Source organism: Chrysemys picta, chromosome 7 (assembly GCF_011386835.1).
Source record: "Chrysemys picta bellii isolate R12L10 chromosome 7, ASM1138683v2, whole genome shotgun sequence".
Classification (NCBI taxonomy): domain Eukaryota; kingdom Metazoa; phylum Chordata; order Testudines; family Emydidae; genus Chrysemys; species Chrysemys picta.
Genome location: NC_088797.1, coordinates 50320727 through 50339468, shown reverse-complemented (window position 1 = coordinate 50339468; position 18742 = coordinate 50320727). Strand labels below are relative to the sequence as shown.

The window sequence follows — 18742 nt, the reverse complement described above, 5'->3', positions numbered from 1 at the left end:
ACTGCGATATGTTCCCAGGAGGTGGAGAGGTTACAATTGCCCCCTACAGCCAATGCCTCAGAGCCAGCCGCGCCTGGCAGGAATTTCTGAGTGAGCTTGTGAGAAGGAAGGTGCACCAGGTGCTGCAGTGGGCTGGGGACAAAGGATGAGTTTGTGCAACGCACATGGCAGAGCAGGGCCTGGTCCTGGGACAATGGAGCATTCTGCACAAGTCCCACAGGATCACCTAAACGTTTAACAAGGGCAAGGGGTCATAGGAACATCCCCTGGAGAACAAAGGGGTGTCCACCTGGATGTGTATCCGGGGCAGTCTGCTAGGATCCAACCCTTGGGCTGCGTTAGCAACACAGGCTAGCCTCTGTGTCACAAACCAGGTAGCAATGATGAGCAGTTCCCCAGCTTCCAGCTAACCCATTCGCAAGGCTCATGGGGGGGCAAGAAGGGGCAACCCAGCCCAGAAACTCCAGACCTAAACACCCCACAATGCTTGGACAGTTCCCATCCAAACTGTGCTCAACTTGTACTAGAATTATTCTCAGAGGATGTGGCATACCCTTTCCTGAACTCCCCCTCCCTTGGCCAGACTACTCCCTCTGGTCCCAAAGGGCCCAGGACAGTCCCTAGAAACAATGGTTGATGGGGAAGCCAAGAGCCAGCACCAATGACTAGTTTATCTTGCCCAGTATTGACATGCAACCACAACAGATTATTTTAAGATAGCACCAGAGGAAGCAATGGAGACCACTGTGTCACATGGCAAATCTAACAGAGTGATAATCAATGTTTCATTATCCTACACCTGCCCCTTCCGTGCTTACAGCAGTGTGTGCACTCACAACAGTGGCGCGCACAAGTGTCCAGCTCCATGGACAAAATGGCCAATCTGCATTAACAAGCCACGATCATCAGGGTGCAGCTCCCCATCAGTTTTCACACACTGCACAGGCTGGCCTTTGGCACTTGCCACTTGACGCCGTGGCACATTTCAGCCCAAGGTTAAATCTGCCCGAGGACAGTAGAGGAGAGGTACTCACTATGCAGCAGAGTCATTCAGCTGGTACTCTCGGGAGCGGTTAAAGCAGGCCTGGACGCCATTATCAGCCCACAGCCTCCGAATCACATTGGCAAGGTCCTCTGGCATGATTCCCTGCTCCTCTGCAGTGCAAGAGAGTGCAAATAACTGACGAGCATCATCCTGCAGGGAACAGCAAACCAAACATCAATGAAGTTCCTGAGCAACAGCTGCTTCTCAAGTCTGCTGTGTATTAAAGCTGATCACACTGAAGTTTGCTCACCAAGTCTTGTACTAGAGGAACATAGCGCTCCAAAACCCAGGAGGTTTGCACCTACCATGTACCATGCACGTGCCTCTAAGGCTCCCAAGAAACTCCTCCTCAGGGAGGTTCGCTTCTTTGAGTAATGGGGCAAGTGACATTTCAAATCTTTGCAAAGAAGCCAGCAGAAAAATCCACGCGTTGGGACTCCACTGATTTCTTGCAGGGCTGATGGCAGGCAAACAAACTAGATGTCAATTAAAAAAATATGCAGTCATGGCTTATCATTGGTTACCTAGCCCGGAAACAGCAATACACCATTTGGATTAGCTCGTAACCTTACAGCAAGGAAACTTGGGCAAGATTGTTCAGGAGCCATTGCATTTACACAGAGATCTCCTCTCGTTCCCTTGCCCACGCACCGAAGTTATAACACTGGGGGAAACTGGTGACAGATTGTCAAGTGTCTGCAAGGAATTCTGGCGACTAAGGCAGAATGATAGACATGAATGGGAGCCCTACAGAGTTGGCCAGTCACTGAGATGGCTCGATCAGTCCATCATTTGGAGCAGCGAAATAGATGCTGCACTGTGACTGCTCTGCAGGCTCTCCCAGTGCTGAGCAAAACTCTAAAAGCAGGATCAAAGCGTGCTGCAACAAACACATGGGGAGAATCAGACACAGCCTCCCCAGCCGATCGGCTGCTGGCATGTACACAGCTGGGCTGCTGCAGCTCCAGCTTTTCAGGCCCCATCGCAGCACTGTCCCCAAGACATCCTGCACTTCTAATTGAAGGGGCTTTTCACAACAGCACATGTGACGGCCACCAGCTTGAGCATGCCCAGGGACTGCACTGGGGACCTCCAGTGCTAAAAGAGCCTGGCTCTGTAGTGGGGACTGTAACAGACTAGTGTCCTCTGTGGTCAGGCATGGAAGCGAATGCATAAAACACACTGCCCAGCAGTTACACATACATTTACTTCTCAGGAACCTATAGAGGTCAGAAAGGAAAGGACCAGGTCCTCTGCCATGCCACGGTATCAGGGATGCATTCCTAGCTGCGGACTCCTCCAAACAACAAGCTAGATTTCATTTCAACTGGCCTCTGTTAAACCATGGGGGGAGGGACGACACCCAACCAGCTGATGCTCCCATAAGAAAAAAACGCAGAAGCTTTGTCTCCCCTGGCTTTTATGACCCCGTGGCAAACAGAGAGGTAGTAGGAAGGCCAAGCTAAGACAATGGAAGCATTCCCTGTTGGGAAGTGGGAGGGAGACTGGAGCATCAAGAATTCCTTTGCCTCAGCATTTGTAGCTACGCCCTCAAGACAGCCCTCAAGGGACTAAGCTTCCAGCAGAGCCCAGCTCATCTGAATTGCTGAGAACCCACAGCCGGCTCTGCCACATCAGCCCTGTGTGGTTTGCAGAACTGTCCTCGTCAACTCCTTTGTGCTGGCAGTTCCCAGCACAGCCTCCTGCGCTTGGCCCAGGAATACGGATAGCACCAAGGAGGTAAACTGGGTTCAGCCTCTAGCACTGCCAGCCAGCTTCACACTGCCAGGAGGCCATAGGCAGGGCTTAAACATCTCTTTTCCTGCTGGGAGCCCTTCTGACAGGTACAACCGCCTCCAGGGTTTAAGGAGAACGGACAGTTTTGCTGCTGCAGTCACACACTCTGCTCATAGCTGGCTTGGCAGGAGGACCAGCTTCCTCAGGTGTAGAAAGCCTCTCGTATTTTAAGCCATAACATCACACTATGGCTCAGTGGCCACCTGGGCACTTGCTACATGCTGCTAGGGCTCTCCCCATCGACCTGCAGGGCAACAAGGTGGTATGCAGCAAATGGGGAAGAACGCTAGAGCAAGTACTTGTCTGTCCTACACGCTGCATGCATTTATAAGGAAGTGAATCATGCTGAGCTTGGTTTGCCTGCTCGTCCTACTAATAAACCTGAGCTGAGCCAAGCCAAGCCGGGAAAGCAGCCCCTTTTCCCTGGCCTACACAAAGCCTGGGAAATTTGCACCTACCAGAGGACCCTAGTAATCTCAGCGGCTTTAAGGTCACCTGGAAGCTAGCAGCTTGGCCAAGGTGAAGCACTGCATAATGGGAACTGTACTGATTACGGCGCTTCCACTGCATTCATGAGGAGAGTGGCTGCGACCTGCTCTATTTCATGCACATAGACGAAGCATCAAAAGTCTGGCCATCTTGTCTTAGGGATTCTGGAAGACTTATTTGGGGGTGGGGGCAGCCATCGAGGCAGATCTGAAGTTAGAGAAACCGTGCACAGACATTCAGCATTTTATGGCTATCATGAGACATTTCCTCTCTCCCTGTCCAACACCACAAGCAATAACTCACTACAATGGAAGTTAAAAAAAATATCAGGCTCAAACATCTAATGCATGTGGTTTAATTTTGCCACCACTTATACTAGCTAGCATCAAGCAAAACTGCTCCAGCTGTTAGCTGCAGGGCTGATCTTAGGCCAACCATGCATTCAAAGCAGTCCCCCACGGCAGTGCCCGCTCTCGCTGGCAGAGAGAGCGCACAATCACTTACTCAGGGTAATAATCACAAAACTCTCCCCAAACACCGACTCCCAGCTCTTCAGAGGACTGGAGCAAGGTAATTAGCACTGGTCAGCAGCAAGGACCCCACTTATTAAAGCACCTTTATGCAAGTCCCTAGAAGATTTCAGGGCATTACCAGCTTATGACTGGGATCAAAAAATAGCGTTAGGAGATCTATCCTGTGCCCTCATTAGCAAGGGGGAGCTTCTGGGAGCACAAAGCTAGTCCATTAGCCTTCAAATCAAAGCATTCCTCAGGAGCCAGGTATGGTAGGACAGCACCGCACACGTGGTCATTAGGCAGATGACTGACACCTGCCGTCTCTCAGATCTTGCTACACACGGTTTAAGCGATTGAGGAACATCGCTGGGGCCTGTATACAAACAGTGTCCTATTTCTGATCCCCCATGTAATGCCCAACCAGATCAGACACGTGGTTTTGCATAGTAAGCAAACCCTGAATGAAGGAGGTCCCAGGCAGAGAAAAAAAAACATGATTGCTGCTGCTATTGTTAGCTCCCCCAAACCCTACTTAGCCCTTCCACAGCCCCCTCTCGCAGCATCTAGGTGTGGTGGAGTGCAGCATTATCCACAGGAGAAGGCACAGGGAGACAACTTGCCTGATGTCACACAGGAAACCTAGGGAGCCAGAAATAAAACCCAGGTCTGCTGAATCGCCAGCCACAGCTATAGCCATTAGGCCATGCTACCTACTATCTAGATCCCCTTCGCTCATGCTGGCCCTTAGCTCGCTCTTGGTGGTTACAGGGAGTGAGCGAATGGTGGAGTAGGTCAGGGCACGTGCCTGGACCAAGCCTGAGTCGCTTTGGTTCTCTGCACCTGAAAGCTCACCCTCATTTAAGCTTGCGCCCCAGAGACACCTCCCCTCCCCTTGCACCTGCCCCATCACTCAGGCTGGGGCCCAGCAGGATGGAGGACAGGTCACACACGGTGCTCAGGTGGGAGCTGAACAAGCACTTGCCTGGCTGCAGTGCACAGCATAGCAGTACATGCCCATGCCTGGAGTCCTCAGGCTAAACATAACCCCCGAGGCCTTAGGGGCTGGCTGGGTTACGTTGCTCAGGCCTCACCACTCAGAAGCACAGCTCTTAATCTATTGTGTGCAACTGCTGCTGGGCATGGCTAGCCTCACCCTCCCAACAGCCAGCAAGGTTCTAAGCACCAACAGTTCTAGGATTCAGCTATTCTTACTCCTTTGGCAAGAGTCACGACTCCTCGAATGCCACATTCAGACAGGCAGCAGAGCTCTGGCCCACCCCCACACCAGGGCTATCAGTGAAAGCAAGGACAATCCTCAGGCACAGAGAGGGTAACTCACCGCTCTTGCAGGGTCGCCGAAGTCAATCTGCAGGTTGCCCATGGCTTTGATGATGGCCATAATGGACTGAATGGTGTTGCTGTAAACCACAGCTTTGTATTGCCTGCACTCCTCTTCTGAGTAGCCATCCTCATGGATAATCCTTGAAGAGAGGGCGGGAACAAAGTCAGACCATCACAAGCTGACCATATCCCAGTGGAGCTCCCCAGTAGGACCCACCCTCATCCCTGCTCCCTCACTAGGATTCACATTGCTCACTGGGAGCTGCCCCCATTCAGTTCTGTGTAGCAGCTCCCTCTCCAGAGGGCAGGAAGCGTTCTCCCGAGAGGCACTTTCCAGTGGAGACTGTCTCTAGGTGCAGCACTGCTAGGAGGGCCATGTTACCAGCATGGGAGCCCAGCACCGGGGATGAAAAGGACTGTGGCAGTGCTGCCCCAACTCTGAGGGGAGGAGACAATCACACAGATGTTTGCTAGATAATGGCTGCTATGAAAGACGGGGTCCTCAGCCGGGGCAGGGCACTCAGCCTGCGGCAAGCATAAGGCACTACATGCTTCCCACCTGAGTGCTGTCCCTGGACCCAGCTTTCAGATTAACCTACTAAGGCTGTCACCAACATCCCTCCCCGAGCAATACCCCAGCAAGAGCTCCCCCATCATCCCATCCCGGCTCCAAGAGGGGTTCCCCCCCCCTACACTCCCACCTCCCAGGAGAGGGATCTCCACAGACTTCTCACCTCAACTACTGCAAAAGCAAAAAAAAAAAAAAAAAGGAGGAACCTCCTCCCCATCCCTCCTCACCCCACTGGTCATCCCCAGACCTCAGCCTCTCACAGCTTTCTACAGCAGCTGATCAGCTCCAGAATCACTGCCTGAAGTGAGCTCAGCAACCATGAAACTGACCACGGTTCTGGTCACATTTAGTCAGCTGCTGCTGCTGAGAGAAGATGGGGGGTGGGTTTTTTTGCAGAACTGAAGAAGAGACTCTCCTCTCCCAACCACCACCCAGAGCAGTGGTTCTGAACCGTTTCCCTACCATGAGCCCATGTTACAACAAGAAAGAATTAGTCACCATAAAAAAAGAGAGGGTGATCACAACCCCTTGGTTGTGCAGGGACCCCGTTGACCTGGGACATCCCACAGCAGCAGCTGGTTTTGATCAAGGCTGTGCCTCTGCTGCTGTCCCCAACAGCAATACTGAAATCCACTAGACTCTGCTTGGGTTCCCTGCAGCTGAAATGACTAGCCAGCATAGCAACAGTGAAACTGACCAGATGCTCATCAATTCCACCTGCAGCAGAGCTCTCACTCACTGACCAGTCAGCCGGCAGGCATAAGTTTGTTACCTGCCACTAATTTTTCAAGCCTGGATGTGCCAGGATAAATCAAGCAAACGCAGCCAACCTGTTCAGCTCCAGCGCACTGTGTTGATTGACAGCATAGAGATGCCCAAAATAGCCAGATTCTGTAGCCCTTTAAAACGTAAGCATTTTATTGACTCATTAAAACAGCTCTTCTTGTACTCTAGTCTCCACCCCACCTTAATCTAGCAGAACAATCTGTTGCATTGGCCTCCCACACCACAGGGGATCACAAACACATTTCAGCAAGAGGCTCAGACACAGACAACGTAACTAAAGGATCTGGTTTTAAATACATTTGAGTATTATTCCGAGTAGCAGCTTTTTGTATTGTAGTAACATTAGAAGCACCAACCAAAATCAGGGCCCCACTCTGCTAGTTATCACATAGCATGAGACTGTCAGCTCTTTGGGGCAGGGACTAGACAGAGCAGAAGAGAAGGATTATTTTACCAGTGGGGAATTGAGGCACAGAGTCTCAGTTATTTGCCCACTCAGGAAGTCTGTGGTAGCGCTGGAAATTAAACCGAGATCTTCTGAGACCCAGTCAAATGCCTTAACCACAAGACCAACCTTCCTCTCTGTCTTTGCAAGAGAGTTTCTTCTCTTCAGGCCAGGCAGGAAATCTACCCTCTCTGTCCAATTCTCCTATGGAATGCTCACTTGAGTTATGCCCACTGGAGATTCGGCTGTTCTTTAGCTGGGCCATCCTCTTGGTCTGGATGCTCAGATGTTAAGGAGATACAGCCCATCTGAACAGAATGATTATAAAAGCTCTCTGTGTGGTGTAAACTCCAGTTTGTAAGTCACTCCTCTGTAGGGTGACCAGACAGCAAGTGTGAAAAATCGGGACAGTGGGTGGGGGGTAATAGGAGCCTATGTAAGAAAAAGACCCCAAAACCAGGACTGTCCCTATAAAATCGGGACATCTGGTCACCCTACTCCTCTGACAATCAGCTCCCTCTGCTTTCAGAGAATGCCTCTGTTTATTTCGATAGGGCCCTGTTCAGCCAATCACTGTTTTCCCTCCTGACTGGAATGGGTCTGTCAATTCTTATGCAACAGATTTTTACCAGGGTGGTTTCCTATCAGGAGGTTTTAGTTTGTGATGCTGTGCAGGGGTCTCTGGGCTGCCTCTCCCAACACAAACCATTTTTGTGTATTCTCTTTGTGCGATACCTTTCAGCATTGCTCTTTTCTATTTATGTAATCACTGTCATATGCATTTTTGATGTCACTTTCCATGTTTAATTGCAAGTCACTGAAATATTCAAATGGCAATTTGCTTCAAGCTGCCAGAAGAGTAAAGTTTTGCTCAAATTAAGCAAGTTCTGGGTGCATCATGCCAGCCGGAGAGAGCATTGCGCCCAAAATTAGAGGGCCTGGCTACGAGAGGAGGTTTTAATCAAAAGGGTTTGTTTTTTAAATCCTCTACTCTGCCTCCCTAATCTTTTTGTGGAATTCATAAAGCATGGAGTCTGAATGCTATCCTGTAAGGCTGTGCAGAGGTGCTGCTAGCTTTACATGGATGGATTGCTGAAACTGAACAGTGTTATTAAAAAGAAAGACAAAAATAGCAAGCATATAAACAAACAGTTCCTTTTCCTCAGACACTGCTAACCCCAACCAAAGCTAGACTGCGGCCCAGTCCCAGGAATACAGTGAGCCCATGGCACTCCCCCCAAGTGTGAGCATGGGATGGGGGAAGAACTCAGCTGCTCAGAGCAGCTTTCCCAGGTGCTGTCCTACCACATGGAGTGAAAGCAACTCTCTGCTCTGTCCCGAGACACGCTAAGGAGGACTCATCGTAAAACCGAACAGGAAAGGTCTCTCAGGCATTCCCGGGGAGCAACAGCCATAGCATCGCCCCATACCTCCAAGGTAATGGACTAGGGACACAAGGACATTTTTCAGCACAGGTAATCACAGCATTCGAGCGAGTTCATGGCAGAGTGGGAAATACATGTCCCTTCGAAAGACCCAGGGTAGGACAGTTTTGCTGCGAGCAAATGGATGTAATGTAGGAACATACAAACTGCCCGGCTGGATCAGACCAGTGGGCCAGCTAGTCCAGTCTTCTGCCTCCAACAGGGAAGCATCTGGTGCTGGCTAGAGGCAAGCGTGAACAGCCCTCTAACCAGCAGTTCTGCCAGGGCCAATGCACTGAGAGAGAGTGCAGACACCAGCGACCACACTGAGTTCCCCAACAGAGCTAACAGGGTCAGCAGCCTTTGGCAAGCAGCCAGCTAGGCTATGACACAATAGGCTCTGTAGGGTCTGGATGTGGTCGATGGTGCCATGCCAACTGATCACTGGCCCCACAGCGTGGGCTGCCCTGGCTGTTCAGATGAAAAACTCAAACACAAAGGGTGTTTTTAAAACAAGAGCCCTAAGAACATGGAAATCACATCACCCAACCGCAGTGCGGAGAAGCCTGCCACAACTATCCCCTGGAAGCGCTTTTTCGAGGTCTCGCTAATAGAAACTTATCCATGCTTTATAGATGCTTTACTTTTGTTGAATCACAGGCTTCGGATTCCCCCCCCCCCCCCCCAAGAGTTCATACAAAATGCAGCACTCCCCAACCCCTGGCTGCAGAACATGGCACCCCCCCCCCAGCCCCTGGCTGCAGAATGCGGGACCCACGTGGCACCCCCGGCCCCTGGCTGCAGAACGCACACTCTACTCTGCAGTGGGATGAAATAGGGAGGCAATTGCTGAAATTTAGAAACAAAAGCAAAGGAGGGGAGGCATTGCTTACTTCATCTGCTTCACGATTGTGCTCTTCCCAGACTCTCCTGCACCTGTAGAGAAAGGAGAGAGAGAAAAGCCATGAGCTGCAGTACTTGACTGGATATTGCCGCATGGCAGCGGGACATTGTGGTGTCATTGGGGTTACCAACAACGGAGGGTGTAACCCACCTGCTGCCACATTAGCTTCCAGACAGGCCTCCCAGCAGCAGAGCCTCAGAGAGTCTGGCCCTCTGGGCTTACAAACACTTGTCTGGTCATCGGACACTTTAGCTCAGAGCAATGCAGAGACATACAGACTCAGCTTGCTAAGGGATGTACTATAGTAGACCCTGCTCTCCAGGGAGTCCTGGGATAAAGGGAAGGTGCCTTTTGGCACTACAGACTTTAGTGGGCTCAATCTCACTGTGCAGCATGCCCCAGCATGCCCCAGCCCTTCACACACCCTGGTGATCCCACCCAGGTGGCTTTGGAAGCCTTGCACACTGGTAGAAACTGCTGGCTGGACTGCACCAGCATACACGTGGACATGAATAGGGGATATGAATACTGAGCAGTACGAGGCCTCTGGGCCAGCCTGATGGGGGAGCTGGGAACACGGGGCCCTCATCCCCACCCTGGAGCGATGTAAACTCAAAGCAACAAGCACTTAGGCCAGTCACTTTGACAGTGCAGGGAGACATTGGCTGTCCAGCTGGAGACACCTTAGCAGGGCCCAATTCGTAGAGGCCACAGTGTGTCCAATGGCAGGGAAGTAGCCACAGCACACCCAGCTCTCTCATGCACCAATGGCTGACGAATGCTGACCCTCCTAAAGACTAAGTTACAAGGGGTGGGAGGATCCTTCCACCTTGTGAGAGGAGAGAGCACTCTTTCAGGAGGCTGAGCTCCTAGAAAAGCTGTCTGCCCCTGGAAAACAGCCCCCTTCCACCACTTGAAAGGCCCCTGCACACAAGACACCTCATAGGGACATCCAAGAAGTCTTTCCCAGGCAGGCTGCAAGAACTGGTGTCCTGCCTGACACTTAATGAGGGCCAGGACGGTGATGAACAGCGAGACTAAGTGGAGTGTTCCTGGCATGGTGCAAACTCTGAACCATGGGGAGGGCGGAGGCATTCCAGGAAGCCGATCATGCCTCTCCCCTCCCTGTGTGGCTCCAGACATCACCAACCCCTGGACAGCAGAGGCCAGCTGGAAGCAGTTACTCTTTCAGGCACTACCACAATCATGGGGGAGATAGAGTCAAGTAAGTGAGTGGGCTCTCTACCACAGCATACTATCCTAGCCAGACCGTATACATGCTCATTGCACGCCCCACTCTTTAAGCACAGCTATTACCAGCCGGGTGGGTCCAATTCCCTGCTCTGCCAAAGGTTTCCAGTGACCACAGGCAAGTCACACTCTGCACTTCAATTTCCCATCTGTCAAATAGTGATCCTGCTGCTGTACCTCATGGAGGCAAGGAGGGGGCTATGAGGTGGAACTCACTAACATTTTTGAAGTGCTTAGATACTGTAGCATGACGAGGGCCTGCAAGTACATGGATAGACCTGATCAATGCAGACAGAGGCATTCTCCCTTACAACCACGTTCTAACCAGCATGACAAGTAGTACTGGTCAGAGAAGCCATGCTAGGATGATGCAGGCCCCCTGCTACATCTCAGAACAGGGGCCAGTGCCTGGATCTGCCCCCAAGGACACGGCTGGATCTGATGAGTGTCACAGTGCTCAGTTTCCTTACCCATTGCTCTCAGATTCGTTCCTATAGCTGGCTCTCCTCCCGCCTGCAAACACTGGTTCATCTGCATTGTCTAGCACCTGTTCGCCTGAGAGGAAAGACGCACAGATCCCCTCTCCTCTCTCTGGAGGGGAAGGCTAAGTTGCATGGCTTTCAGCAGCCTGGGGAGATCTGGTGCCAGCTTGGCCTAGAGCCATGCTGCCTGGGGGCCAGCCAACTGAGAGAAGGAAGCAGAGCTGCAGTGGCAGGCGTGAGCTGCAGCACTATGTAACAGGGATAGGAAGTGAAACATTACAAAACTTTTAGGACATAAGTGCCCCATAATGAATTCAGAGTCATTCTCACCTATGATTTAAGGCCTCCTGCTGGCCAGAGTGCCAGCGCCATGCCAGCATCCCCACTCTCCTTTCCACTTGCTGCCAGCTCAGATCCTGTCATCTCCAAGCTCTTGGGGCTAGGGTGGAGTGTGCTGCCTTTGCTCAGAGCGGAGCAGCCATCACTCCCAGCAGAGAGTCATGTTCCCTGTCACCCTACGGAGGTTTCTACACACTGCCCTCCAGCGCCCGCAAGGTATTGATTCAACACCAGTATCCCCCAACGGTGAGCACCCCTTGTCCTGCACCCAGACTGCAACTGCACTGGCCGGGACAAGGCCTGAGCAGCAGCCACGGCACAGTGAGTGTGACAAACCCACCTGCTGTCTGTCACTGAGGTTGGGCAATGATCGCTCACCTCGCCCTGACCTCCAGTGGGCCCACTAGCCCAGGATTTCAGAGCCAGGGCTCAGGGCCCCAAGGCCTCGGCTCCTTTGCCCACCCAGCCATGACCATTGGGCAGCACTATAGGCTACAGCTGGTCTTTCCACCCCAGCTCTCACCAGTGAAAACCATCCCTGGATTGGAGGGAGGAGGGGAGACCACTACCCGCTAGATTGGGGATGAGGAAGAGCTGCTGCTTCTGGGGGCCCCCCTCCCCTTTCCAGCAGGACGTGGCAGACCAACGGCACATTAGCACCTCCTGGAGCAGAGGAGGGGGCATTAAAAACAGCAGCTGCTTTTCACCCCGTGGGGAAAGCCAGAAAGTCGTGACTGCTGATGCTCTCCTCCCACCTGCTGGGGGTCATTCACAGCAGCAGTTGGGATGGAGGGTGTGGAAAGGTCAGTCCAGCAGACAGGTCTGCCGCATGGCCAGGAGGGGGCACGAGCCCTGACCTTGGCTGCTCCCTCACAGCATGGTCCGGCCTAAGGCCCAGATGGGAACCACTCAAGGCTCCTCAGGGAGGAGCAGCAGGGTGTGCACGCATGTCACACAGAATTATCTGGGGGCAGTTCTCTGGCCTGTTACACAGCAGGTTGGACAAGGTGATTGCAGTGGTCCCTTGGAATCTAGGAATTTCCCCTCAGCAACAAGAGGCAGAGTGCACTAGCTGAGGTAGGCAGAGCTCCTGCCTAAGACAGAGAAGCTAATCAGGCAGAATTTGTAATAAGGAGATGCACTTTAGAGGGTTACATGTAGTCAAGGCACCTATCAGCAGATGAAACATCTGCTGCCATATACAGCGCAAGCCATTAACCCTTCAGCTAATGAGGTCTGCCTCCAGGAGCTAGTGTCTCCAAATGACACAGCTGCTCCAAAGCCTCTCCAGGTCCCTCCAGTCCCCTCCTTCACGCCTGGAAACCAGTCAGCTGGCCTCAGTAGGACTGACTAGTTCAGAATGGGACTGTGGCATCCGGCAGGCTGTTGGCTAAAGAAGCTTTCAGATCAGCATGGGTCCAGCTTGTCTCTGGCTTTAGTGTATTGCCCTGCACGGAGCAGGTGGTCTGGAAACGGGATCTGAGCGTGAACCAAGCTTTCTAGTCAGAAATGCTGAAAGACACTTAAGTCCCAGCAGCCCAACTCAGCTTTGGTCTGAAGGAGAGTGTCACGGGGCTTGCTCAGTGATTTACAACCAGCAGCAAACCCTGTCACCCCAGGGCCGAATGGATCACAACTGGGTTGTGCAGACAGCTCACTGTTAGCAGTGCCTGCCCGGCTCAGAGCAGAGCTGTCAACAGCGTCTGCAGGGAATTGTGGGGAGGGAGGGAGAACACCTTAACAGTCAGCCGTGAAAATGTGCCTAGGGCTGAAACTTGGCACATGAGGTCTCAACCCAAGCACAGCCTTCTGGGGAGCACCAAAAACTCATCTGCTCAGCCATTTTAAAGGTCACAAAAATAGAGAAGACAAGGAGCACTCAGAGCTTGTATGCTCCATGGTGTCCTGGAATGCAGGGAACCCCCTGGGACTGCACTAGGGTGACCAGACAGCAAATGTGAAAAACCAGGACAGGGGGTGGGGGGGTATCGTAATAGGAGCCTATATAAGAAAAAGACCCAAAAATCGGGACTGTCCCTATAAAATCAGGACATCTGGTCACCCTAGACTGCACTGATTTGGGGTGGCTTGGTTACAGTCGGAGCGAGTTCATGCTCCCACCAGCAGGGACCTCACTGCAGCCAGGTACACAAACACTAATGCAATCAGAGGCTTCCGTTTGAAAGAGGAAGTTTGGCAGGCCTAGAAAATGGACCCATCCAGTTGGTAAGAGACAAGGAAGCTTGTTCACACATGCAGTAAATATCCTCCAAAAGCATGAGCTCAGGCCCCGATCCTGCAGTCAGCTGCACATGCAGACTCCCACTGATCAGCCGTCTTAACTGCAGAGATCAGGTTCAGGGCTTTGATCTGTGACACTAGAGATTCATAACTAACTGGCTCAGATTATATTATCCCAACCACCAGGATCCCCCTCCTTTTACAGCAACAACCCACTGCCACATACTGTTTTACCAACCTTCTTCCATTTGAAACGGTCCTCAATTTAACATCCCACCAGGCTGATTTGTTTGATTTTATACCCAAACCCTGAAGTTCTTCTCTCTGATTACTGTTATGTCTCACCAACCCCTTGCGAGTGGTTGTGTACATGAATGAAAAAAGGAACATACAAAAAATGATGCATCACAAAACAGGCTCAGCTCCTTCATTTGATCAACAGGAGCAGAGTTTTATTTAGGGCAGGCCTGCACAACATGCGGCCCACGTGGGCTCGCTGTGCGGCCCGCGGGGGGGTCAGTAGGCAAGTGGCAGGTGAGGGAGGGGGGCTGAGGAGGCAAGCGGGCGGGCAGTGGTGAAGGGGCAGGTGAGCCAGCGACGGGGGAGGAGGCAGCTGAGGAGGCGAGTGGGCGGGCAGTGGCGGGGGGGGGGTGAGTAGGCAAGCTGGGGGAGGGGAGCTGAGGAGACAGGCGGCGAGTCAGTAGCTGACCTGTTCTACTGATCTGGTCTGGCTCCCATCCCCTCTCCAAGGGTTGCAGCTGTCTGGAGGTGCCTGCCTTCCAAGCCTTCCTCATTCACACCTCATTCATTCAACAGGGCAATTGATTACAAAGTGGGGGGAAGATCTTATTCTACTTCTAGCAAAAGAGGCATTTTTCTTTTACCTTAATTATACTACCTTAGGGCCACGCTATAACATATTACCAAGGTTCAATACCAGTATTTCGGTGGGGCGGCGCTGGGGAAGGAGGGTTTGTTTCCGTGGGGCGGGCAGCGCTGGGGGAGGTGTTTCAGTGGCGCTGGGGGCGTTGTTTCCATGGGGCTGGGGGGGAGTTGTGTTTCTGGAGGGCTGGGCGGCGCTGGGGGGTTTTGGCCCTCAGCTGTTTTCTTTTGAGTAATATGGCCCTCGCCGCTTTACGAGTTGTGCAGGCCTGATTTAGGGGCTTTGTTTTCAAAAGCATCCTAGAGCACGCTTCACAATCGTAGCGAAGGCTTAGCAGTCCGGTTGCTCGAGTAGCGTCTCAGAGGGCAAGCATCTCCGAGATGTCCATCTGGGGCTGGGGGCAGATTTCAAGGTGGTAGCAAGTTGCTACTGTATGTGGATTAGGGAGAGTTTATTCAAACCCCTCTTAAACTCACCATTTCCCAGCTGCTCAACACAAGGGAATTTATTAAGTCTCCGTAGGATGACCAGACAGCAAGTGTGAAAAATCAGGACGGGGGTGGGGGGGTAATAGAAGCCTATATCAGAAAAAGACCCAAAAATCGGGACTGTCCCTATACAAAAATCGGGACATCTGGTCACCTTAAGTCTCCCCCACCCCCCAGATTCTATGGGGGCAGTGACTGCTTTACTTTATGACTGTGCACTGTAGAGTGCAAGGACAACATCAATACTGAGGTTCGCCCCCTCCAACAACACTGTCATTGTTGTTCCCCCTCCCCAGCCCCTAAGGGGACAAGAGAAATACCCAGAGTCATGGGTGTATGCAGAGCATTGCATCAGACTAATACACTACATGTATGGAGATGCTCTCCACCCCATTCTAATCCATAACTAAGGATGGTAATTAGCAGGAAGCAATTGGCTCTTCATGCTCCCGCAGGGAACCAGGGGCAGGTTTGTATGCAGTGCGGAAGAGGTATGCAATTTGGGCCTATTTAAGTTTCTGAAGCCCCAGGCAGCTCTTGCCACACAGACAATGCAGTCTGCTGCATCCCAATGGGACATAGGTTGCCCAGAGGGCAAACTCTTTACCTCTGGATGCCCAATGTTCTCTTTTAAAGACTGGCACAAGCCACTCCTGCCTGGCACAAGTACAGGTGTTCATACAGAGGATCCCTCTCCCCCTCAGAGATTTCTGGTAATCCCAACAGCCAGATGGCTATGGGGACATGAGCTCGGGAGCAATAGCTTGTCAGCACCGAGATGGACTCTGGAAGGTCCCCAATATGTCTAGCCACCAACCTGACAAATATACCCAATGCACATACTGTACCAGCTACCTAAGACCTTTTCCCTGCAAATAACCAAGAAGCCCCGCCTCTAGCCGCTCCCTGCCTCAGAGTACAAGCTAACAGGTGGAAGTCAAAGAAATTCAATATCCTAAATACAGCAATGCAAGGGCCCTGGATCAGAGAGTTCCAGGGCTCCCTCCTCCCGCCCCTGCCAGCCAAAAGCTGAAAGAGAGAGAGCTCTCAGTCAGCCAACAGCTTTGCAAAAGTAAGTTAAAGGGAGAGCCACCATGCACAAACAGGAAAACATCCAGAGCCTCCAAGCTCTCCCTGTGATGAGCCTCTACGAGCAAGGGTGGCGCCTGTCAGAAGATATTTTAATACGCCGATGAGACTGTGCAGACACTCTCCAGGCCACCACGTCGACTCGGCAGAGCGAGCCAGCTGGCTTGCTGGTGCCAGTGCTGAGCTACAGCTGCACCATCCCTTTCATATACAGCAATTGTCTCTAATCACGGCTAGGTACCAAGTGGGGACATCTGCTGAAGGACAAGGGTCTGCAGATGCTCTTCTAGATATTATGCTGTCAGTGTCTGGGCTTAGGGAACATAGCATGGAGAGCAGCCAACTAATAAGGAGGTTGGCCTCTAAAATGGAGGCGTGCTTCCGCTTGGGACTTGGATTTTCCTTGAAAGGCCTGACTGGCGTCTCGGCTCTTCAAAGGAGCTGCTAAGCTCAGCGAGTGGAAGTTGGGAAGCGTTTCCTGTCTCCACTCCTACTTTATTACCCTAGTAGGAAAATAAAACCAAATCTGATCACCTTATTCTCCTGCTCCGTGGTGCAAAGAGTCTCGTGTTTCAGGAACATGCAGCTCAGAGACAGTTCCGCCCGGGGGACACAATCAGGTTCATGCTGAGCAGGCCAGACTGGGGTCCAGCCCAGGGTGTCAGACTTCCCCAGGCACTGCAGGGGATTAGCATGCACACTATTGTGTAAGGGCTTGCCACTCCTCAGAGCAGGTTCTTCACGTTAACCCTCTGCCTTTTAACCAAGGTCAGGCCCTGTCGCCTAGGATCCTAGTGCTGGGAGGGGACTAACCACTAGTATCTCAAAGCAGCAGGGAGGAAGCAGACGCTCAGCTGGAGGGGAGCTAAATCACCTGGCTGCCTCCTGAAGACTGCTCCCTAGCATCAGACAGCACTGTGCCCTGTCTGGAAGGCCTGGCAGAGACTCAGGAACTTAACCCCATAAAGAGCAGATCGCTCAGTCTGTGGTCCAAGCGGCCATTTTTCAACCTGTACTACAAACACTATAAATATCCCTTGCATAATGAAAGGTTTCAGAGTAGCAGCCGTGTTAGTCTGTATCCGCAAAAAGAAGAACAGGAGGACTTGTGGCACCTTAGAGACTAACAAATTTATTAGAGCATAAGCTTTCGTGGACTACAGCCCACTTCTTCGGATGCATATAGAATGGAACATATATTGAGGAGATATATATACACACACATACAGAGAGCATAAACAGGTGGGAGTTGTCTTACCACCTCTGAGAGGCCAATTAATTAAGAGAAAAAAAACTTTTGAAGTGATAATCAAGCTAGTCTAGTACAGACAGTTAGATAACAAGTGTGAGAATACTTACAAGGGGAGATAGATTCAATGTTTGTAATGGCTCAGCCATTCCCAGTCCTTATTCAAACTGGAGTTGATTGTGTCTAGTTTGCATATCAATTCTAGCTCAGCAGTTTCTCGTTGGAGTCTAACTAACCCAGGAACCTATCCTTGTAACAAACCCCGATGTCAACTCTGTCCACATATCTATTCCAGTGACATCATCATAGGACCTAATCACATCAGCCATACCATCAGGGGCTCGTTCACCTGCACATCTACCAATGTGATATATGCCATCATGTGCCAGCAATGCCCCTCTGCCATGTACATTGGCCAAACCGGACAGCCTCTACGCAAAAGAATTAATGGACACAAATCTGACATCAGGAATCAAAATACTCAAAAACCAGTGGGAGAACACTTTAACCTGTCTGGTCATTCAGTGACAGACCTGCGGGTGGCTATATTACAACAGAAAAACTTCAAAAACAGACTCCAACGAGAAACTGCTGAGCTAGAATTGATATGCAAACTAGACACAATCAACTCCGGTTTGAATAAGGACTGGGAATGGCTGAGCCATTACAAACATTGAATCTATCTCCCCTTGTAAGTATTCTCACACTTGTTATCTAACTGTCTGTACTAGGCTAGCTTGATTATCACTTCAAAAGTTTTTTTTCTCTTAATTAATTGGCCTCTCAGAGGTGGTAAGACAACTCCCACCTGTTTATGCTCTCTGTATGTGTGTATATATATCTCCTCAATATATGTTCCATTCTATATGCATCTGAAGAAGTGGGCTGTAGTCCACGAAAGCTTATGCTCTAATAAATTTGTTAGTCTCTAAGGTGCCACAAGTCCTCCTGTTCTAATAAATTTGTTAGTCTCTAAGGTGCCACAAGTCCTCCTGTTCTTCTTTTTATAAATATCCCCACACTCTTCACCAGCATGTCTCATCAGTAGATCTCAAAGCACTTTACAAGAGAGATCAGTAGCATTATCCCCAATTTACAGAGGGGGAAACTGAGGAACATAGAGGAGCAGCAGGCCAGTGGCAGAAACTGAGTCCCAATCCAGTTCTCTATCTACTAGGCCACACAGCCTCCCACTAGTCAGAAGCACTCACAAGACAACCCTCTACCAAGATTAGATACTAGGCAACAAGTCTAGTGGTTGGAACTTGACACAACAGGTCATGAGACTTGTGTTCTATGCTCAATTCAGCAAGGGACACACTGGGATTTTGGGCAAGTCACTTCCCATATTAATAGATGGGGAAACTGAGGCACAGAGCAGGGGAGAATCCCACCCATCTCCA

General features: G+C 51.2%; 1 protein-coding gene across 4 annotated transcripts in view; it reads right to left on the bottom strand.

Annotated features, from left to right (window-relative positions):
• Positions 1–18742, bottom strand: part of GNAI2 (G protein subunit alpha i2) — a 206036-nt gene that overhangs the window by 76294 nt on the left and 111000 nt on the right. For all 4 annotated transcript variants that reach the window (XM_005289345.5, XM_005289346.5, XM_065551406.1 and 1 more), the window contains exons 2-4: positions 9307–9349; positions 5186–5327; positions 1035–1195 (exon numbers count right to left, since the gene is read on the bottom strand). In XM_005289345.5, the coding sequence (XP_005289402.1) occupies positions 1035–1195; positions 5186–5327; positions 9307–9349 (346 nt within the window). The remainder of the gene's footprint in view (positions 1–1034; positions 1196–5185; positions 5328–9306; positions 9350–18742) is intronic.